Consider the following 20,452-nt stretch of genomic DNA (forward strand, 5'->3'; position numbering starts at 1 on the left):
ATAAATAAAAACATGTAATTATTTTATGTGCTTGTTTTCTGTTTAACGCTGTACTCCGCAATATTCCAACTATCTGATGGCGGTCTCCACACATTAAAGTGTGGACCAGACAACCCGGTGATTGACACAATGAGCATCAATCAGCCCAATTAGCATACAATAACAAGTGTCAGACAGACCAATCGATTCCGTTGGTATACACTCTTATGAATAAACATGGGTTATTGAAGATGGCATCAATCAATCTATCAATACAATCAATCGTCAATGACTACCACAGCACAAAGTGGGCTTTTGATTAGGGCTGGGACGATTCATCGATGCATCGCGATACATTTAAGTTTGATACAGCTATCATATCGTCGACTGGTGTATCGATACAAAACGATACACAACTTTTTTTTTGCAAAACAGTATTTTCTTAAACATGTTACAGTACTTTTTGAGAGAAAAATACGCAAGTATGATGGAGTTACTTGTTTGTTTATTACAATAGTGTTATTGTTAAACACAAATACCTTGAAATAAATCATTTTAAATCTTGATACCGTGTCATTCTTTCAAGGTGTATGTACCGTGATACGTATCGTATCGCAGGTAAAATATCGCGATATGTATCGCATCGTGACATAGTGCATCGTCCCAGCCCTACCTTTGATGAATTTTGATCTAAATCTACAGGGTTTTATTAGAAATTGATATGCTAAGCAGTCAACACTGAAACTGCCAGATGGCTTTCCTCACATTATATTCAATGTATCCATACACTGCACTAGTCCATATGCAGTGGTCCATATGTCCTTTAACTGTCAGCGTAGCGTCCTGTTCTGTAGTTCTTCCACGCCTGCATCCTGTACAACACGTTCTGGGCACACGTCATCACCAGGGAGTGGTGCTTCTCCAGAGGTGCTACATTGATGTAAGGGTTTGCTGGATCCAGTACGACCGGATTCTTTCTGAAATACATTGAAACATTCAGTCTTTTATAAATGAACACCAGGAAGTGGTGCTTCTCCAGAGGAGCTACATTGATGTAAGGGTTGGCTGGAACCACTACGACCGGATTCTTTCTGAAATACATTGAAACATTGTGTCTGTTATAAATGATCACCAGGGAGTGGTGCTTCTCCAGAGGTGCTACATTGATGTAAGGGTTAGCTGGAACCACTACGACCAGATTCTTTCTGAAATACATTGAAACATTGTGTCTGTTATAAATGATCACCAGGGAGTGGTGCTTCTCCAGAGGAGCTACATTGATGTAAGGGTTGGCTGGATTCAGTACGACCAGATTCTTTCTGAAATACATTGAAACATTGTGTCTGTTATAAATGACCACCAGGGAGTGGTGCTTCTCGAGAGGTGCTACATTGATGTAAGGGTTGGCTGGAACCACTACGACCGGATTCTTTCTGAAATACATTGAGACATTGTGTCTGTTATAAATGATCACCAGGGAGTGGTGCTTCTCCAGAGGTGCTACATTGATATATGGGTTGGCTGGATCCAGTACGATCGGATTCTTTCTTAAATACATTCTTCAGTGATAGTCAGTTCTCAATGTTTGTATACACGATTATATTGTAAACATGATTATTAACATTAGGTAGGAAGTTTCAGTAGGAAAACCTCGCCCCCGGTTTTATGCACTCGATCCCAGCTACAAACCGTTTTAGAAACATGATTGTATGTGTGATTGAACTAGGATTGCATATGTTATATACATAACACATCCTTTAGTACAAATGAAACACATGTGTTGGTATATTTGAATCACACTCTTTAGTATATATAAAACACGTACGTTTTATATGTGAATCACATAACTAAAGTATCGTCTGTAAATATGTGAATCACACAAGTTGGTATATGTGATTTACACATGACTGTAAATAGGAAGCATGTCCTATATGTGAATCACATAAGTTTGTATATGTGATTTACACATGACTGTAAATATGAAGCATGTCCTATATGTGAATCACATAAGTTTGTATATGTGATTTACACATGACTGTAAATATGAAGCATGTCCTATATGTGAATCACATAAGTTTGTATATGTGATTTACACATGACTGTAAATATGAAGCATGTCCTATATGTAAATCACATAAGTTTGTATATGTGATTTACACATGACTGTAAATATGAAGCATGTCCTATATGTGAATCACATAAGTTTGTATATGTGATTTACACATGACTGTAAATAGGAAGCATGTCCTATATGTTATTTACACATGACTGTAAATATGAAGCATGTCCTATATGTAAATCACATAAGTTGGTACATGTGATTACACATGACTGTAAATATGAAGCATGTCCTTAAGAAGATCTGAGCAACGTACGTTTGTATGTATGAAACACATACGATAGTATACTGGTAAATGAAACACATACGTTTGTATACATGATAAACATACATTAGCATATGTGAATAGAATGCAGAAGATACTCACGGAAAGACCTCGTGAACGTTATAGTACAAAGACACTGTGTATTTGTCTGGCCATAGTATCCGCAGTGACGTCAGGTCGGCCAGCTGGGTCATTATCTCTTTGAACCAATCGTTGGTGTTAAAATCATCCGGGGATCTCCGATTTTTCCAAAAGGAGATGGCGACTAGTTCCAGAAAGTAAGACGTGACGGCTTTCTGTTCTCTGTTGATCTCAACCTATCAAGTACAAGCGACAAAACCATTTCCATAATCAGGAGGAATCACTGCTTAAAGCAGATGTCTACAGTATCATAGTCGCGAGTTTAAGAATCACAGTCAAAATGTACAATACCAGGTGCTTGCGAGAGATGATCTACGGGTGGTGAATCACAAACACACGCAAAACCAAGTAAATCGGGAAAGGCAAAATAATAGCAAACGAATCAGACAGGCAATAAGCATAATTTAGTGGAATGCCAAATGGCCAAGTCGTTTACCATGTTGATTGCGACTATGGTACGGCGCTGACGTTCCCAGGATCACAATCGGTGAGAATCTAGCATTCAGACCAGTATGTAATCTCGTTAAATTCTCCATAACATGACTTTTTGTGAAAAGATCTATTGCTGTTTATGTTATATTGTATATAATATATGTGATAATAGTTTCATTTCTACATTGAACGAACATCGAATGAAAAACATCAGGTTGTTTCTTTCATGTGAAGAATTTTTACATGGCGACCAAGAATTGAAAAATAATTTATGATATGAAGAGTTTATGACATGAAGACCAAAACCACCAAAACCTCGTGTATTGACGGCTTGAGCATGCTGCACATTTATTTACCTGATATACGATATTTAGATGGCGCTTTAGTCCGTTTATGGTAGGGAAAGATTTTAAACATCTGTTTGCATACATCATGGTTTTGTGGAAATTAATATTAAGAGATCTTAGCAAACACACATTTCATGGTTAATAGAAAATGTCACTGACCAGTCACTGATCAGTAGTTTAATCAGGAGATATGAACATATTTTACCTTTGCCCAATATTTCAGCAGTCTTATGAAATTCTTCACTTTGATAGGAACCTCCTTCACAAATGCCACCTGTTTCTGAGCAAAGCATACTGAATAGTAGGCCCTTTCCTTCGGAGTCTTAGATTTCATCTCCTCAAAGGCATTACGAGGCTGCTTAGCTGAAATGTACAATCATGAACAAACATGTGACATTTCATTAAAATGCCATTTAGAGTGATTATAGCGTTTGTTATACGACAGGAATATTTGTTACCTGAAAGTAATCGAGAGTAAACACGAACCTTCAAACACAAAACGTCGATGCAAAAAATACACAGTTTCAACGTCGAAAACCAATATTTTGGTAAAACATGTAGAAAACTTATTGCTCTGTACTTTCGTGGTTGATTCCTGATGCCTCCCTCATTCATCTATTCGACTACATAGAAACATACAGAAATACCTTCAAGGATGTTGAAGGCTGGTAGAATGTCAACATCGTGGACATGGCTGGATTTACCACAGCCCAGTTGGTACTGAATACCATGAGATGTATCCCGGATGTACTTCAGAGAGCCAGCAAATTGGCTCCACTGAGTATCAAGCGTCTCCTTCAGAGTGTCAAGTATGTACTTCATGCTGTCTTGGAGATGTTGAACTGAACTGACATCGTTGATGAAAACGACCATATCGACGTCAGACTTCCCTAGAACATTTGTGCTCTTTCCGAGTGACCCACCCTGTGAAGAACGATTCCATTTCGTGTAAAAGATAAGCCTCGTTGCATCAGCAGGTAACATACAAGCGACAAAACGCTGGAACATATGGTACAAGTCAGACGAAGGAACGAGACTAATTAAGTACATTGTAGATGGGCCGTTAAGTTCAAGTTAAAGAGTTGCCCAAGTTCACTTAACGTGTGTCAATAATATAATTTTACTTAGGTTCTTCCCATTGTAATCTATTATGTATTTTAGTGAATATATTACCAATACACTATTGTTTTTGCACATATATTAGTGTATATGTAGGATTATTTTTTTAAATACGGGAACATAATGTTCGAGTCAAAATAATGAATGACAACAGACATGCGCGCTAGTTTCTTTATGTCAGCGGTCTTTAACTAACTGGGTCCCGACCAGACAATACAGTGAGTGACATCATGAGTAGCGACCTATGCCACTGGGATATACGATGACATGCATTAACTGTTTCCATATGTCTCAGCACCTCATCCCCCTACGGATTTCTCACAGCACAGATGGGCTGCTGAAGACCAATTCTAACAAACATCTTCGCGGGAACACACCGGTAGAACATCGCCTACCTTAACCACCATTGAGACCCCGAAGTTTGTTTTATGCTGCAGGAAGTTGGTGACACGTTCCACAAGATGGTCGCACTCCCGGCGGTCGTCACTGCTGGGTTGTATAGTGTGCTGGATAAAGTGTTGCAGTGTCTCGCCCCTCGCCATTCCTTCAATGATTGGGGCAGGGCCACCACCTATGTAGTCCTTAAGGGCTTGGCTCCGAGTCACCACTGCTCTGGCACATTTCATTATCTTCTCACAGCAACGTTGATCGGGGACGACATTCTTGTGAGGGTTTGCAGGGTCCAAAACAACTGGTTTAGATCTAGGAAACATGAAGATTTTTCAGATCAGATCTTTAGGCCTTAGTGGCTTTCGGGACACCTATTATCAGTTACCACCTATTATCAGTTTACAAATATTTCCCGCCGTATTCACCAAAGATTGGGTGATCCACTTCTTTCTTTTTAAATGTAGATTAGTCGAGACACCTGGATTAATCGAGACACCGGGCTTCCATGTTATGGTATTTTGTACATTACGGGATCAACTACTGACTTCTCTAGACGCAATCACAAAACAACAAACATAACGAATACGTATTAGAGGATGAGTATATTCCGGTTTTAGCATTGAGTTAGACATCTCACAGTGTGGGACACCTCATATTGGCTTCAACGCTGGTGTCCACGTGGGAAATCGAGTCCGGGTATTCTTCGCGACGGGCGAACCCTGGAACCCTGCGCTACAAACTGACCCAACAGAAATGGAATTTGAGTGTACGTACGGCACGGTCCTATAGTTGCTTGCGGTATATTTGTCTTCCCATATAATGCTTAGAGATGTAAGGTCGGCCAGCTGGGTCATAATTTCTTCAAACCAGTCTGATATGTCGAAGTCATGTGGCTTTCCTGCTCGCTGCCATCTACAATGAGTATTATGTAAACATCATATCAAAATTTGACACATTAATGTTTACAATAAAACATTTCAAAGCACAATGTTCATTGAACTACTTCTCAATACAATGTGCTTGTGATTGTGAGAGGGTGGTGTGACGTGTTGTGGCGGTTGGTTTTAGGTGGACGGTTTGTGTGAGATTGTGTCTTGCTGGGTGCTGCTGTAGTTATTTGTGACTTGACTTGTGTCCGTGATTGCACTGCAGACAATATATATACAGATTGTTTGATTCCTGCACTTTCGTAATATTTTTTACAATTTAAAGTAACATTATAGGTCATATCTGTCAACTTTCGAGATACTTACAGTTTAGATAAATGAACTTACATACCTGTGCATCGCCATGACCTCTAGGAAATAGTACCAGTCTTCCGTTTTTACTTCCTCCTGTAACAATGACATACACACATGGTTACCACACATGGTTACCACATACAGTCATGTATAATGTCACTATAGTAATAATGTTAACAAATCCAAACATCTTCCCTAATTTGAGAAATCGGTTTGGAGACCATGGATATTAATTAGTTGGTACAATATGTATCCATACATTGGATGATTGGTCATGATAAACATTGTATTTACCTTCAGGGACAGAAAAGACAATATTTCCTAAAACACGATACATTTGTTGCAATACCAACGTATGACTTTATTACCTTCAGCCAATACTTGAGGATTCTAATGAGAGTGTGTACTTTGCTCGGCGCCTGTCTGATGTAGTCTATCTGTATCTCTGCCAGACACACCGCATAGAAGTCTTTGTCGGCATCGGGGAGGCCGCTCATGTCAATGTACACGTCGTGCACGTTCTTGTCTGTAGGATGCACATGACAAAAATATCGAATTATAACGTTAATTGTTATTTTATCTATTAAGTGAAGAAATATGTTTTCATATATCGAGATGAACATACACTCACGTGTGTCTGTGTGTGTGTGTGTGTGTGCGTGGGTGCGTGCAAATATCGTAAGCACATGTGACACATGTGGTCTCACCTTAGGCAAGTGAGTTTGTTCAAAATTGTCTCTGTTCACCCGGCAGGAAAATGGGTACCCGGTGGGAAAAAGTCATATGATTATAACCTTCTGGCGCCCAACAGGCAGCTTGGGTTATCCGGGGTAATAATGTGCTGTGCCATGATTGTTAGCGCTATGAGCATACCTAGTGTGGAGTTTGGCGCTATATAAATGGACACATTATTATTATTATTATACATGCACTGGAGTGTTCTAACACACTATGTGATAATACTTCAAGGTGTGTTTTTGTTAATCATATGTTTTAGATGAATCAGTATGCATCAACAACACAAGGACTAGCGTATTATTGATCATTTATAAAACACAAATACACTGAGGTTTTTCCCATTAGGTGTGCGTCTGTGAAGTTTTTTATTTAGACAAGAATTCAAACAGGAAAATTCTGTTCATATTTGTACACATGATCATAAAACCTCAGAAGTATGCCACACATGTCTGCATTGAAACGGAAATACAAATATACTACTTCGTAGATATTTCTCATGGATATGCCCTAAATAGGTAAGACGACACACGATGACAAAGAAGTTTGGGTCTCGAATAGGGAATTTAAGAAAGGCAAACGTTCCGATGAACAAACGCATAAATGTATACGTACATTTCAAGATGTCGTATGCAGGGAATACCTCAATGGTGTGTTGTTGGTCCAGATCATGACACCTCAGGTGCAACTTCATCGACTGAGGTGTATATTCAATGAACTGAATGACCCCATATCGCGGAACAAATTCAGAAGAATCCAGCTTTGCTCTTATACTTTTAACGATGCGTCTAGTTTTTGATTTCATGTCCTGCATGGAACTCAGATCATTGATGAACAAGAACAGATCCACATGTCCCGGAGTGGATGCAAATGTATCCTTGCACATGGGTCCTCCCTGAAACGACATTACACATCATGTGACAATATTTCCACTGAGAAAGGACTTTATACAATACACGACAGCACTAAATTACTAACCGGGTGGTCACAATATTAATTAAATGATTAAATGGTAACTATTCCATCTGCTTGTTAGAATGTCTGGGTCTAACAGAATATTTAGATCACCTCTGACTTAAGCTCAAAATAGACAGCCAACATGTACTTGTCAGATAGTATGCTGAGTTTTCCCCATAAACATTATTAGGAGAGCACATCTCAAGATCAGTCATTACATGACATATATCTGTGCACTTGTGAACTGATTTGGAAAACACTGACCTTGACGACCTTTGCCACTCTGATAGGTACGTTCTGCTTCAGAAACCGAATCACTCGCTCAATCATCTCGTCACACTTCTTGGTGTCAATTGAACCCCATTCTGTCATGAACTGTGGAATAGTCTGTCCACGCTTCATTCCACTCAGAAGAGGATCCGGACCAGGTGGGTGTGACGTCATTCTGGAATATTCACTCTCGAACATGTACAATAAAATATAAGAAAACGTTGTTGAGAGTCATCAACATGGCGGCAAACTCTTAGCTCGTCAAATTATCATCAACCCATTATGTATAAAATGATATCAACAATATAGATTTTAATTCAATCCCTGTTTTACTTCTATCACCATGTTCTAACACTACGCAGGTACCGCCCATGCATACTGAATTTGATATAAAGTTAGTTACCCGTCTAAACTAGAAATAAAGATGACCAGTGAGAACGCTTCGATTCAGACTGACAAAAACCTTTCCACAAGAACCTGACAAAGGGGATGACGTAAGAGTAAAGGTTTTCTCGAGCACCTACTGGCATTACTGTTTGATTGTTATTCATAAACACAGGCTCATGATAAGACGAAATCGAACAACCAATTTGGGTTCCTAATTCAATCGTAGAGTTTCAACAGAAATTGGAACATAAAGTACTGGGTCCCGTCCTCAAAGCATTCGTACCCGTGATGATCCGGGTTAGAATTGGTCTTCAGTAACCCATGCTTGTCGCAAAAGACGACTGACGGAATCGGGTGGTCAGGCCCGCTGACTTGGTTGACAAATGTCATCGGTTCCCACTTGCGTAGATCGATGCTCATGCCACAGATCACCGGATTGTCTGGTACAGACTCGATTATTTACAGACCGCCGCCATATAGCTGGAATATTGCTGAGAGCGGCGTAAAACTAAACTCAGTCAAACTCAAGGCATTCGTAACGTTACGACCTGTCTTAACTCTATTAGTTTATCACAGCCTTACAAATGTCGTAATGCTACGAACGCTTTGGAGATCGCAACCACACTTTAATGGAAGGATAAAGCACCACTCCCAGGCGATAGTCGATAAAGAGAGACTAAGACAAGATGGTATCGGCAAGGTAAGACCGAGAAACGAAGAGGTTTTATCTTGTCGACACCCTCTGAAATCTGTGACACTGTCAGCACCAAGAGAATACAAGTCCGTTGTATTGAATTTCTACTGATATGTCATCTCAATAGGGAATGAGCGAGATAATTTATTTCAGTAATAAGGCCATGAATCCAAGATACATTCATTACAAGTATGAATACCATAGGCCCAAAATACATTCACTATAATATGCATGTAGCATGTGAATAGTCCCCCGAATCTTTTGGTAATGAAATTTTTAATATCGAATAGTATATAATTCATCTGTTGTTTTCCTTAACTCTTGAACTTTATTTAGATAATAGCAAATGTTATACAATATATCGTAATATGTTGATGACATTACCAAACATGTACAAAGTGGTGTACAGACTGATACTGATATCTCGTCTGATACGCGAAGCATCTACTGAATTGTTTCGGTTTTAAGATATTTTCTCTTAGTATACTGTAACATTTTACATATATACTACCGTCCAAAAGAAAGTATACAAAATATCTTTGCAAATTAAAATCTTAATTTTGAACCCATATCCAGGAATATTTACAGAAATATGTGACAAGGTAATGGCTACCTCTTTGTAATGACAAATTTCTCGTCTCGCGAACTGTCTCGCTCAAATGCTCATTTTCTGAAGAAGTAATATGCTCGTGCTCCACAATATGCACCTGCACAAAATTGTATAAGCAACTGATGACACAAGGCATTGTCACAGAATAAAAAAGCACACAAGAAAAATGCCATGCCTCAGCGCAGTAAAAAGAGAGAGAGCCGTAGGAATGGCCCAACAAGGAGCGTCACATGCCCTCATCGAGAGAACCTTCGGCTGCACCCGGGCATGCATCACTGGGTTGTTTCAGCGTCTCCGCCAGACAGGGCAGACAGTAGACAGGCCGAGAAGTGGGAGACTGAGGGTGACCACGCCCCAGGAGGACCGCTACATCCGGGTGATCCACCTCAGGAACCCAGCAACAGCAACGGCACTCGGACATCGTATCAGTCGACAGACAGTATCACGACGACTGCGTGAACATGGTTTTCGAGCTCGAACGTCCATACCGTAGGGTGGTACTGACACAACAACACGTAACAGGCTCCAGTGGGCAAAGACAAGTTCGACGTTGGCAAGTCCGAAACTGGTCACGTATCCTCTTTTCGGATGAGAGCAGGTTCTGCGTATTCACAGCTGATGGCCGTTAACGTGTCTACGGACTTATTAGAGAACGTTTAGCTCCTACCTGCATCCAGGAAGTTCCGGCGTATGGTGGAGGTGGTATTATGGTGGGGGGAGGAATATGTGGTGAACTGAAAACAAGGCTAGTCATCATTCGTGGCAACCGTACCACACAAAGTTACAGGCATGACATTCGGCGACCGGTAGTCCTTCCATTCATTCACCAACAGCCACGTGGCATTGTCTTCCAACATGATAATACAAGACCTCATACCGCCAGACTGACAAGAACAACATGGACGTCCACGTCTTACCATGGCCAGCGTGTTCACCAGACATGAACCCTATCGAGCATTTGTGGGACCACCTCGACAGGCAGATTAGGAACAGACCAGTACCCCCCAGTCAACGTGCGACAGCTGGAACAGTGCCTGAATGACGCTTGGCAACAGATTCCACGCAACGTCATTAGACGCTTGACGTCATCCATGCGCTGACGTTTTGTTGCTTGTGTCAATGTTCAAGGAGAACATACTCGCTACTGAGGCAGTACATGGCTCTAAATTGTGTACCGGGCATGGTGAACTGTTTCCCAATGAGTGTATTCGTGAAAGAGACTCGTGGGGTGGTCCAAGCATCATAGTGTGGGGTGCAGTCGGTCTAGTTGCACCATGTTCCAGAATCTTGGTCTAGGATGAGGAAATGACGCGGCAGCTGCTCGCTATATTGATTAAGTCATAAGACTCCACGTTGTACCACATTTTTTGACGTTACAGAAATCGTATCTTCCAGCAAGACAACGGTCGTGCCCACACTGCCAGAGCTACATTGTACTTCCTAAGACAACATGGCATCCAAACCCTACAATAGCCTACACCCGTTTTGGTGATTTTGTTTGTGTAAACGGTAAATGTGATTCCCGAAAATGTGTTAACCATAATTGTCAAGTTTGAACTCAGTACTCCGGTTTTAGAGTTAATTAGAGTTAATTAAAGCGTGTGCTTTAAGAAACAGCTATCGGTGCGACATTTCTTTTGTGGTTCAGTATATATTATGCATGAAATTCATCTTTAGTTTGTCAACTGAATAAAAGTATATTAACTGGAATTTATACATTCCCAGGGATAATCTGCATATCATGTTTCACTGCCTAAATCACACTCAGTTTATAAAAGAAAGAATGCAGCCAAGTTACTAATTTTTAGGATTTTATAACCGCTTCTTATCGGGTTTGAGAACTATTCATACCATTCACTCACTGAATAGAGGAACAACTGATACTGCTTTGTCGCAAGCAAGGGTTGGGGCTAGGCAAAATGAAAAGAGTTCGTCCATGTTAGTTACGTAAGGAGAATATAATGTAGTTTTGATTTTTTATTCATCGTTATATTTCATCTATATACAACATCCAATGAGTAAAAGATAATTTATATAATTAAAATGAGAACGAAAGAAAACATTATTTTTTATTGATGGCAAACTATTCAAAAGACCACTCCACTTTATAGTGTATGAGATCTACGCCCTTTGACAGTGATACGCATCATTTTTGGCTTTCAGGGTGCTCCTCCCACCCTTTTTTAAATGATCATTGAAACTCTCTTTCCTCCCCCAGCCCTACCCCCACACCCCTCACCCCCACCCCTCCGACGATCAAATGTTTGCCAGTACCGGCAATTTTGTTGCCTGTCAACTACGCTTTGTACTGATAATGCTCAAAGTTTAATTTTCGTGATCGTGAGGTAATCAAACGCTAGTGAACATGATGTGCTTGGCAGGAACTGATAACTCAATATTCAATCAACAATGGTCGTCTTAAATGTAACGATAAATTAATGAAAAACTACAACTCACGCTTGTACAAGTAATGCGATGGCACAGGCGCTTCTTTGGTGACAGACCTCTGCGTCGAGACGACCCAGCTTTGTATCTGTTACACAACTGATTGCAACTGGTTTCCCCGAACCATTCTACTTTCGCTTTCCAAGAAAATGTATTTTATGCTTGATGATGTCAGTGTGTCTTTCATGGCACGTGTGTTATGTAGTCAGTGCTATTTGTGTACAGCAATGATCAACAAACGTGCTGACGTCACTTGATGATAGTTTACAATGGGTGGTGATGTCATGAACCGTTAAGTATTCTCCTTGAGTCCTAGAATGTGCGGTAATATCTGGCCACCTATACCCGTGATGAACCAGGGCTAAGGGACCGTTCATAGTTTATCGCTGGAGGATGGGGTTGGGTGGGGGTGTTGAGATAAATTTAAGGGAGGGTCAACCATTTTGTTTTGGGGAGGCCGGGGTCCTCAGTTCTTCTTACATATATGTTTTCTTTGTTTTGTGTGTTTTGTTGTGTGTGTTTTCTTTGTTTTGTTTTTATTATTGTTGTTTTCTTTTCTTTTCTTTGGGGAGGGGTACTTTGTTTGTTTGTGTTTATGTTTGGGGTTTTGTTGTTGTTTTCTTTTTGCCTTTTTTTTTTTTTTTTTTTGGTGTGGGGGTTTTGGGGGGGGGAAGTCATTCACATTGTACATGCTTCCCCATAGAAATCACACACACACACACACACACACACACACACACACACACACACACACACACACACACACACACACCACACCACCACCTCCACCCCACCCTTGCCACAAATTATGAACGGTCCCTTACCACAGACATTTGTAGTGTTGTGATATTTTGAGGGTTGATGTGAGTTGTGATGTGAATGTATGTGAATGGTGAGGTATGATTTGCGTGCTTGCGTGTGTAGGAGGAAGAGTGTGGGTGTGTTTGGTGATGCGAGAATGAAGTTGGGAATGCAAGTCTCTATGAACTATTGTAAGTAAGGTAGATTTAGTAAATAAATTATATTAACTTTTAAATTTGGGGTTTGTGTTTACTCTAGTATTTGACAACCACTTTCGATGGCTTTACAACATAATCACTTGAATTCATTTCACGTATTTTGCATTTTTAGGGTAAAGAAGGTTATGTAGCCGTTGTGTCAAGATTTTAGCTTCTGTTAAAACATACAAACTGAGGTATTAGCAAACACTATAACTGTACGCATCGATGGTAGTTGCTCATGTATACAAATCAACTGTACGGGTTGTTGAAAAGGTACTGTACGGGTAGTTGGTTTCCTGTTATTTATCAGCTGAGGTAGGACCTTGGTTTGAAGCATGCAGCTGTGTATTAAATGACATATTTGGTCCTATGTTTCACTTTTCCATCTACACAAACGTTTAAAGCGAGTGAGTTAAAATTTTAAGTCACATCGGAAATATTTCAGCCATATCGTGACTAAATCAAGTTATAGTTTTATAATAATTAAAGCGTAAATATAATGTTGCCAAAAAATTACAAACACGGCTATGCTGAAAACACTCCAGACACAGCACACACAATGCCTCAAACACAACTGAAATGCAGCACTAAATATTGGCTTTGGACTGGCAGATATTCTTGGTCAAACAAGTCAAAGCAACCCGAATTCCCACTTTAAATTGCGGTAATATTGGCTTTCTAGATGGTGCTAACCTTAACAATTGCACTATTAACGTTGTTGATGGACCAAAACCGAACACTGACATGGTTGGCATGTTGCAGGCTATGGTCTTGTCAAAGGCCAAGGTCGAATATCGTCACTTTCTGTTGTGACGTCACTTGAATTGTTCGATGACGTAATTGCATTCGGGCAGTCAACCCCGTCAGAAGTTGGTTTTAAGTAAATTTACAGTCAAATTCCTTCATTGTTTCCTTTTTCTTTCAACACAAATTCCATGTATATTAGCAATAATAAGGGTAATGCTATTTTTGAGGGCATTATCATTTGCAGAAGCCCTCGGTCTTCAAAAGTTCATGGAAGACCGCAGGCTCCTGCAAATGATAATGCCCTCAAAAATAGCTTAACCCTTATAACAGTATCATTTTGAACCACAATCAAACATGAATGTTTACTTTTCTGTGCAGTTAATTGAGGCTGGATAAGAAGATCGATAGACGGAAATATCGTCGACGGGAAAAATTATTAATGATTGTCGATATGAAACTGGTCGATAATAACGTACTTACACTATCGTGATGTAACAAAGTTTTGTTTTACTCAGACACAACAAAAAGGTAGGCTTTTATCCATCGGCTACTTCTAAATTATGTTTAAGATGGTGTTCTGTTAGTAATCCAAGCCTAAATATCTCACCACTCACAGTGATGTGAAATATTTGGATTTTTCAGATTATTTTGGTCTATTTGTTCAAAGTTACTTCTATATTACTCGATAAGCGATCCATATTCAGTTAAGATCTATTTCGATAGCTAGCCATGCGGTTTATGTGCTCCATTAGTAAATGCTTGTGGTCGTTAGGTCAGCCTCTGTGACTAATCAACATCATGGAGGGTTACTCATTATATCGACCACTAGTTTGTCCAACCCAGTTTATAATACAAATCAATGGGATATAACTTGAATATATCTTACTACCTAAAATAACAATCACACAAACAAGATCTTCTTGATTGGTTCGAATCCCTGACTAAGCCCGATAGACATCACAACTATAGTATGGCAGACTAAAATAACTAAAACAGATTACTTTAATCATTGTCGCCATTTTTATTATGATCTTGTCAACAAGTAGTTCATAGTGCAGTGACATTTTGCAATGGGAAACGAAAGAGACTGAAAGGTGATCCAAAATTGCAAACAAATCTGTACATAATTATGAGACAAAATACCTCTGCATTATCAGATAGCACTGCACGATTGCTGCCAGAGCATGAATATGTGGTTATGTGTCCCTGTCTTATAATAATGAGATCAGGAGTTCGTGTACTGTTGGGCCTACCCTGCTCTACCGACCAGTGATAGCGGTCACAAACACATGCAAAGGCAAGACAATTATTCAACTAAAACACAGGAGCACATGGTGTTTATGTTTTGAAACATCACAACAAAACGCACCATCCGTTAAATACCCGTATTTAACAGCATGATTTTCAATTTCAACACATACACACGCATGCACGTCGTCATATGAGCGAAATATTCTCAAGCACGACGTTAAACCCAATTCCACCTCACCTGTTTTGTAACTAATTAATTAAATAATTTAAAGTTTGATTTGCATGCTAATTCTCACTTTAATATTAAATTGAGTTTTACATGTGGACAGTGTCTTGTGTGGTATACTTATATGATGACACTGCCTTGTAATGGTTGTGTGTGTCAGTCAGCATACTGTGGTGTAGTATTACAGTATCATATCATCTAGTGCATATCGCGTCATAATCTATTCTGGGCTTCCTGGAAAAGGTGTTTGCTTTCGTTTTCTTGGAAACCATTTGTGAATGCTTCAACCTCGGTGATTTTTCTCCCCGTTTGTTCTGTACATGTATTGAAAACATTCAACGTGTCGAATGAATGCAAAGTCCCAAAGTTGTATAGCTATAAACACTTATAGCTCGGCGGTATCTCTACCTGTGGAATGCTCTCGCTGTGCTAGTCAGCCCCACATAACAGTTGCCATTTTGCTCAGTCGTGATTAACAACAACATACGCCCGAGGAGTGAGCAGATATGCTCTTTTCGGCATGGGGGAATGAGCGCAGTATATGCTGTAGTGTGTTTTGCATTCCTTTTCAAGCTACCTTTTCAATTTCAAATATTTTCATAATTCTTAGTAGTTTCAAAATAGACAATCTTCTATAATCCCACCTTGATATATATAGTCAGTGACAGTGACGTGAAAGGTTTACTTACAAGTTGGAGGTTTCATGTAGAGTACACTTACAATTTCATATACTTGGATGTTGACAGTGAATTTTGTGATATACATGCATGTTAACAGTGTCCACTAGGATATACATGTACATGCCTGTTAACAGTGTCCTGTAGAATATACATGCATGTTAACGGTGTTCTGTAGGATATACATGCATGTTAACAGTGTCCTGTAGCATATACATCCATGTTAACAGTATTCTGTAGGATATATCAACATACTGACAGTGTCCTGTAGGATATGCATGCAGGTTAACAGTGTCCTGTAGGATATACATGCATGTTAACAGTGTCCTGTAGAATATACATGCATGTTAACAGTGTGCTGTAGGATATACATGCATGTTAACAGTGTCCTCTAGGATATACGTACACACTGACAGTGTCCTGTAGGATATACCAATATACTGACAGTGTCCTGTAGGTTATACATACATGTTTACAGTATCCTGTAGGATATACACATATGTTGACAGTGTCCTCTAGGATACACATGCATGTTAACAGTGTGCTGTAGGATATACATGCATGTTAACAGTGTCCTCTAGGATATACGTACACACTGACAGTGTCCTGTAGGATATACCAATATACTGACAGTGTCCTGTAGGTTATACATACATGTTTACAGTATCCTGTAGGATATACACATATGTTGACAGTGTCCTCTAGGATACACATGCATGTTAACAGTGTGCTGTAGGATATACATGCATGTTAACAGTGTCCTCTCGGATATACTTACACACTGACAGTGTTCTGTAGGATATATCAACATACTGACAGTGTCCTGTAGGATATACTTGCATGTTAACAGTGTTCTGCAGGATATACATGCATGTTAACAGTGTCATGTAGGATATGCATGCATGTTAACAATATCCTGTAGGATATACATGCATGTTAACAGTGTCCTGTAGAATATACATGCATGCTAACAGTGTCCTGTAGCATATACATCCATGTTAACAGTGTTCTGTAGGATATATCAACATACTGACAGTGTTCTGTAGAATATACATGCATGTTAACAGTGTCATGTAGGATATACATGCATGTTAACAGTGTGCTGTAGGATATACATGCATGTTAACAGTGTCCTCTCGGATATACTTACACACTGACAGTGTTCTGTAGGATATATCAACATACTGACAGTGTCCTGTAGGATATACATGCATGTTAACAGTGTCCTGTAGAATATACATGCATGTTAACAGTGTCCTCTAGGATATACTTACACACTGACAGTGTTCTGTAGGATTGATCAACATATTGACAGTGTCCTGTAGGATACAGCTACAGTATCAAGTAGAATATACTTGCATGTTGACACTGTCCTGAAGGAAATACATGCATGTTGAAAGTGTTGTGTAGAATATGACAGTTTCTTTAGCATATACTCACAGTGACAGTGGCGTTTAAAAATATACATACATGTTGATAATGGCCTATAGAATATACTCACGTGTGTATAGTGTCCCGTAGAATATACTCACATGTTAATAGTGTCCTGTAGAACATACTCACATGTTGACTATGTCCTATAGAATATACTTAGTTGATGACTATCTACTGTAGAATTTACTTACATGCTGAGAGTGTCCTGTAAAATATTCTTAATTGTTGACAGTGTCAGGGAGGATATATTATGGCGGAATGGTACACTGCGTTTGATGGCTAATATAATATGTCAATACTATCTTATCGGTATGGCCTTTCCTAGAAATTGCGTTTCCGCAATTTGCGTGTCATGGCGACCTGGGTCAAAATCAGATCGATGTTTTTGATGGCTGATTAAAATCCTCGCGATGCATCATAATCACGGTAATTACATATAAGCATTTGCTGTGTACTTAAGTTTGTAATTACTTTATACAATTAATTGTATATACCTATTTACCTAAGTACATTTTCAGATTGTTCTAGCAAGGGCAAAGTTTGGTTGTTTAGTTTACGGATTCAAATAAATCAAATGTGTGTTTTTAATATCATATGTAATAGACATCATATTTATACATGACATGGTTAAATATCGTGGTAAAGAAAACACATAAATAAGATCAAATTGGATCAGTCACTATGCCATCCAGACAGTAGAAAATCCGAAAAGCCTACATTGCTGGGATACTTTATTGCAATCAGACAAGAACTACCGGGGATATTTTCAAATAACGGCATCTGATGTCCCGCTGTTTAGGTTGAAGAAATCTTGCCAAGGTGTACAGTAGCCCAGGCCCCATGCCCGTCACGGTCGCGGGAGCAGGTACTGACCAGCTTGAATCAGTGCCCCTTTAATTATAATTGCAGCTTAATACGTAAACATTTCGCTTGTGGCTGAGTGACTCAAAACAAATAGATCAGGCTCTGAACTGATATATGTTTTGTAAAATTTGTATACGCTAAACACGTCGCTAACAGCGTCTTGAAAGCATGTAAATGAACACTCCAAAGAAAGCAAATGTATCTTTATGACAATATTTATTTCCAAGGAGCTGCAAAATAATGAACGGTATTATCAATAGCCAACTCAAAATGTTAACATACTTCCTGATAATTCTAAGCAGTTAGCAAAATCGAACATATTGCATTATAAAGTCTCGGAATACCTGTTTTGAAATTATAATTATAAATATCATGCAATTGTTGATTGGCTAATATGTTTGCAGAAGTTATCAATCAGCAGTTGAATAATATTTCATTATATGTGGTATTTATAGGTAATTATTTTATAAAGATCATTTTACCGTAATTTTGTTTTTGTACCATACATGATGGCACTGAACTAGCACAAATCATCACTTGATATTTGATATCATAGAGAACATATTTAATAGATATCAACCATGGATACAAGGTAGATCAGATAAGAACTAATATCTATTATTTATTTAGATCACCGTATTCCTCAACTGCAAAAATGATATTTGAAACTATTATGTTTCTTTCCTCAAGATAATAATACTGAACAGTTGGAGTCACGCTGCAAGATTGTAACCTCTTCTCTGAATGCCTGTAAGTTCCCCTGTGTTTCTGGTGAACAACTGACTTGGCCTTGCATGTGTTTGTGTCTGAAGCCAGCAGAGGGACATGGTAGTATTTACTCATGGTGACATCACTATTTGATCGTAATTCTGGGATACAGCACAAATATTCGTAAACATATCAAGAACCGTCAGTGAAATTCCTTAGAATTTTCGGGTCAATTTAGAAATTGTTGAGATTCGTCATTCACCATGCAGTAAATTGCTCTGTTTCAAATTAACGCCAATTTTTACTAGTTCTGAATGAGTGGGTTTAGTTTTACGTGGCGTATAACAACACTCCAGCAATATCACGGCGGGTGGCACCAGAAATGGGTTTCACACATTGTACCCATGTGGACAATAGAACCCGGGTCTTCGGCGTGACGAGCGAATGCTTTAACCACAGGGCTACCCTACAGGCCCTCTCTATTTCTGAGATGCCTCTAATCTGTGCAGGACATCCTGGGCACAGGTCATTACAAGGGAGTAATATTTCTCCGAAGGTGTTTGGTTGCTGAATGGGTTTGCTGGATCTTTCTGAAACATCTAAGAGACAGAATATTGTTTCTGTGGTATAAATGCTTCAACACCAAATCTAAAAGTTCGATACACTTCTTTGAACCTAAATTTTATAACAAAAAAATATCACGATATTATTTGAAATATTTGTTTTGTAACATCTGATGCGAAGTCACTTTTCCAGTATTTTCCATATTTCAGAAACATGTGGAAGAATATATAATGATCGAAGCTAAATTCATAGAAGATGCCACGTACGTCTCGCGAATGTCATAGTACAAGGTCACGTCGAATCATACCAATAATAGACCCGTGAAGGTCCGGGTTAGAATATTGATCTTCAGTGACGTGAGGTGAGGTGAAATTGGGTTTTACGTCGTGCTTGAGAATATTTCGCTGTGACGACGTGCATGCATGTGTATGTGTATGTGCGGCTGCTTGTACTAGCCCAGACTTAAGCTGGTTTTATAGTGCTAGCCCACTGAGATACCATGCCGCAGTGAAGCATGAATACCCAACTCAGACACATTATACTGACTCCGAGCCGACCAGTCCTTGTTGTACCCATTAATGCCGAGCGCCAGGCAGGGACCAACAAGGACCACATTTTAACGTCTTTTTGGTATGACGCGGTCGGGGATCGAACCCGCGACCTTCCGCTCTCCGGGCGGACGCTCTAACCACTACACCACGGAGGCGGTCTTGATCTTCAGTAACCCATGCTTGTCGTAAGAGGCGACTATCGGGTTCGGGTGGTCAGGCTCTCTGACTTGGTTGACACATGTCATCGGTTCCCAATTGCGCAGATCGATGCTCATGCTGTTGATCACTGGATTGTCTG

General features: G+C 39.5%; 1 protein-coding gene across 1 annotated transcript; it reads right to left on the reverse strand.

Annotated features, from left to right (window-relative positions):
• Positions 1-552: 552 nt before the first annotated feature.
• On the reverse strand, positions 553-12,274 carry LOC124284019 (2'-5'-oligoadenylate synthase 2-like). Its single transcript, XM_046720056.1, has 11 exons — positions 12,144-12,274; positions 7,990-8,170; positions 7,384-7,663; positions 6,402-6,559; positions 6,071-6,126; positions 5,567-5,704; positions 4,798-5,104; positions 3,931-4,207; positions 3,489-3,646; positions 2,466-2,680; positions 553-956 (listed from the first exon to the last, which is right to left on the reverse strand). The coding sequence occupies exons 2-11, from the start codon at positions 8,167-8,169 to the stop codon at positions 803-805; spliced, it is 1,923 nt and encodes a 640-aa protein (XP_046576012.1). The 5' UTR covers position 8,170; positions 12,144-12,274; the 3' UTR covers positions 553-802.
• Positions 12,275-20,452: the final 8,178 nt, after the last annotated feature.

The sequence above is a fragment of the Haliotis rubra genome, unplaced genomic scaffold, assembly GCF_003918875.1.
Source record: "Haliotis rubra isolate DU_JTF1 unplaced genomic scaffold, ASM391887v1 Scf328, whole genome shotgun sequence".
NCBI lineage: Eukaryota > Metazoa > Mollusca > Gastropoda > Lepetellida > Haliotidae > Haliotis > Haliotis rubra.

What these genes read in the sequence shown, in the direction of transcription:
- LOC124284019 (XM_046720056.1), bottom strand. Translation starts at nt 8,169, where the DNA reads ATGACGTCACACCCACCTGGTCCGGATCCTCTTCTGAGTGGAATGAAG. An exon ending in TCCTCAAGTATTGGCTGAAG is followed by an intron (nt 6,127 to 6,401) that starts GTAATAAAGTCA and finishes TCATTGTTACAG; the next exon opens with GAGGAAGTAAAAACGGAAGA. An exon ending in AGCCTTCAACATCCTTGAAG is followed by an intron (nt 3,647 to 3,930) that starts GTATTTCTGTAT and finishes TGTACATTTCAG; the next exon opens with CTAAGCAGCCTCGTAATGCC.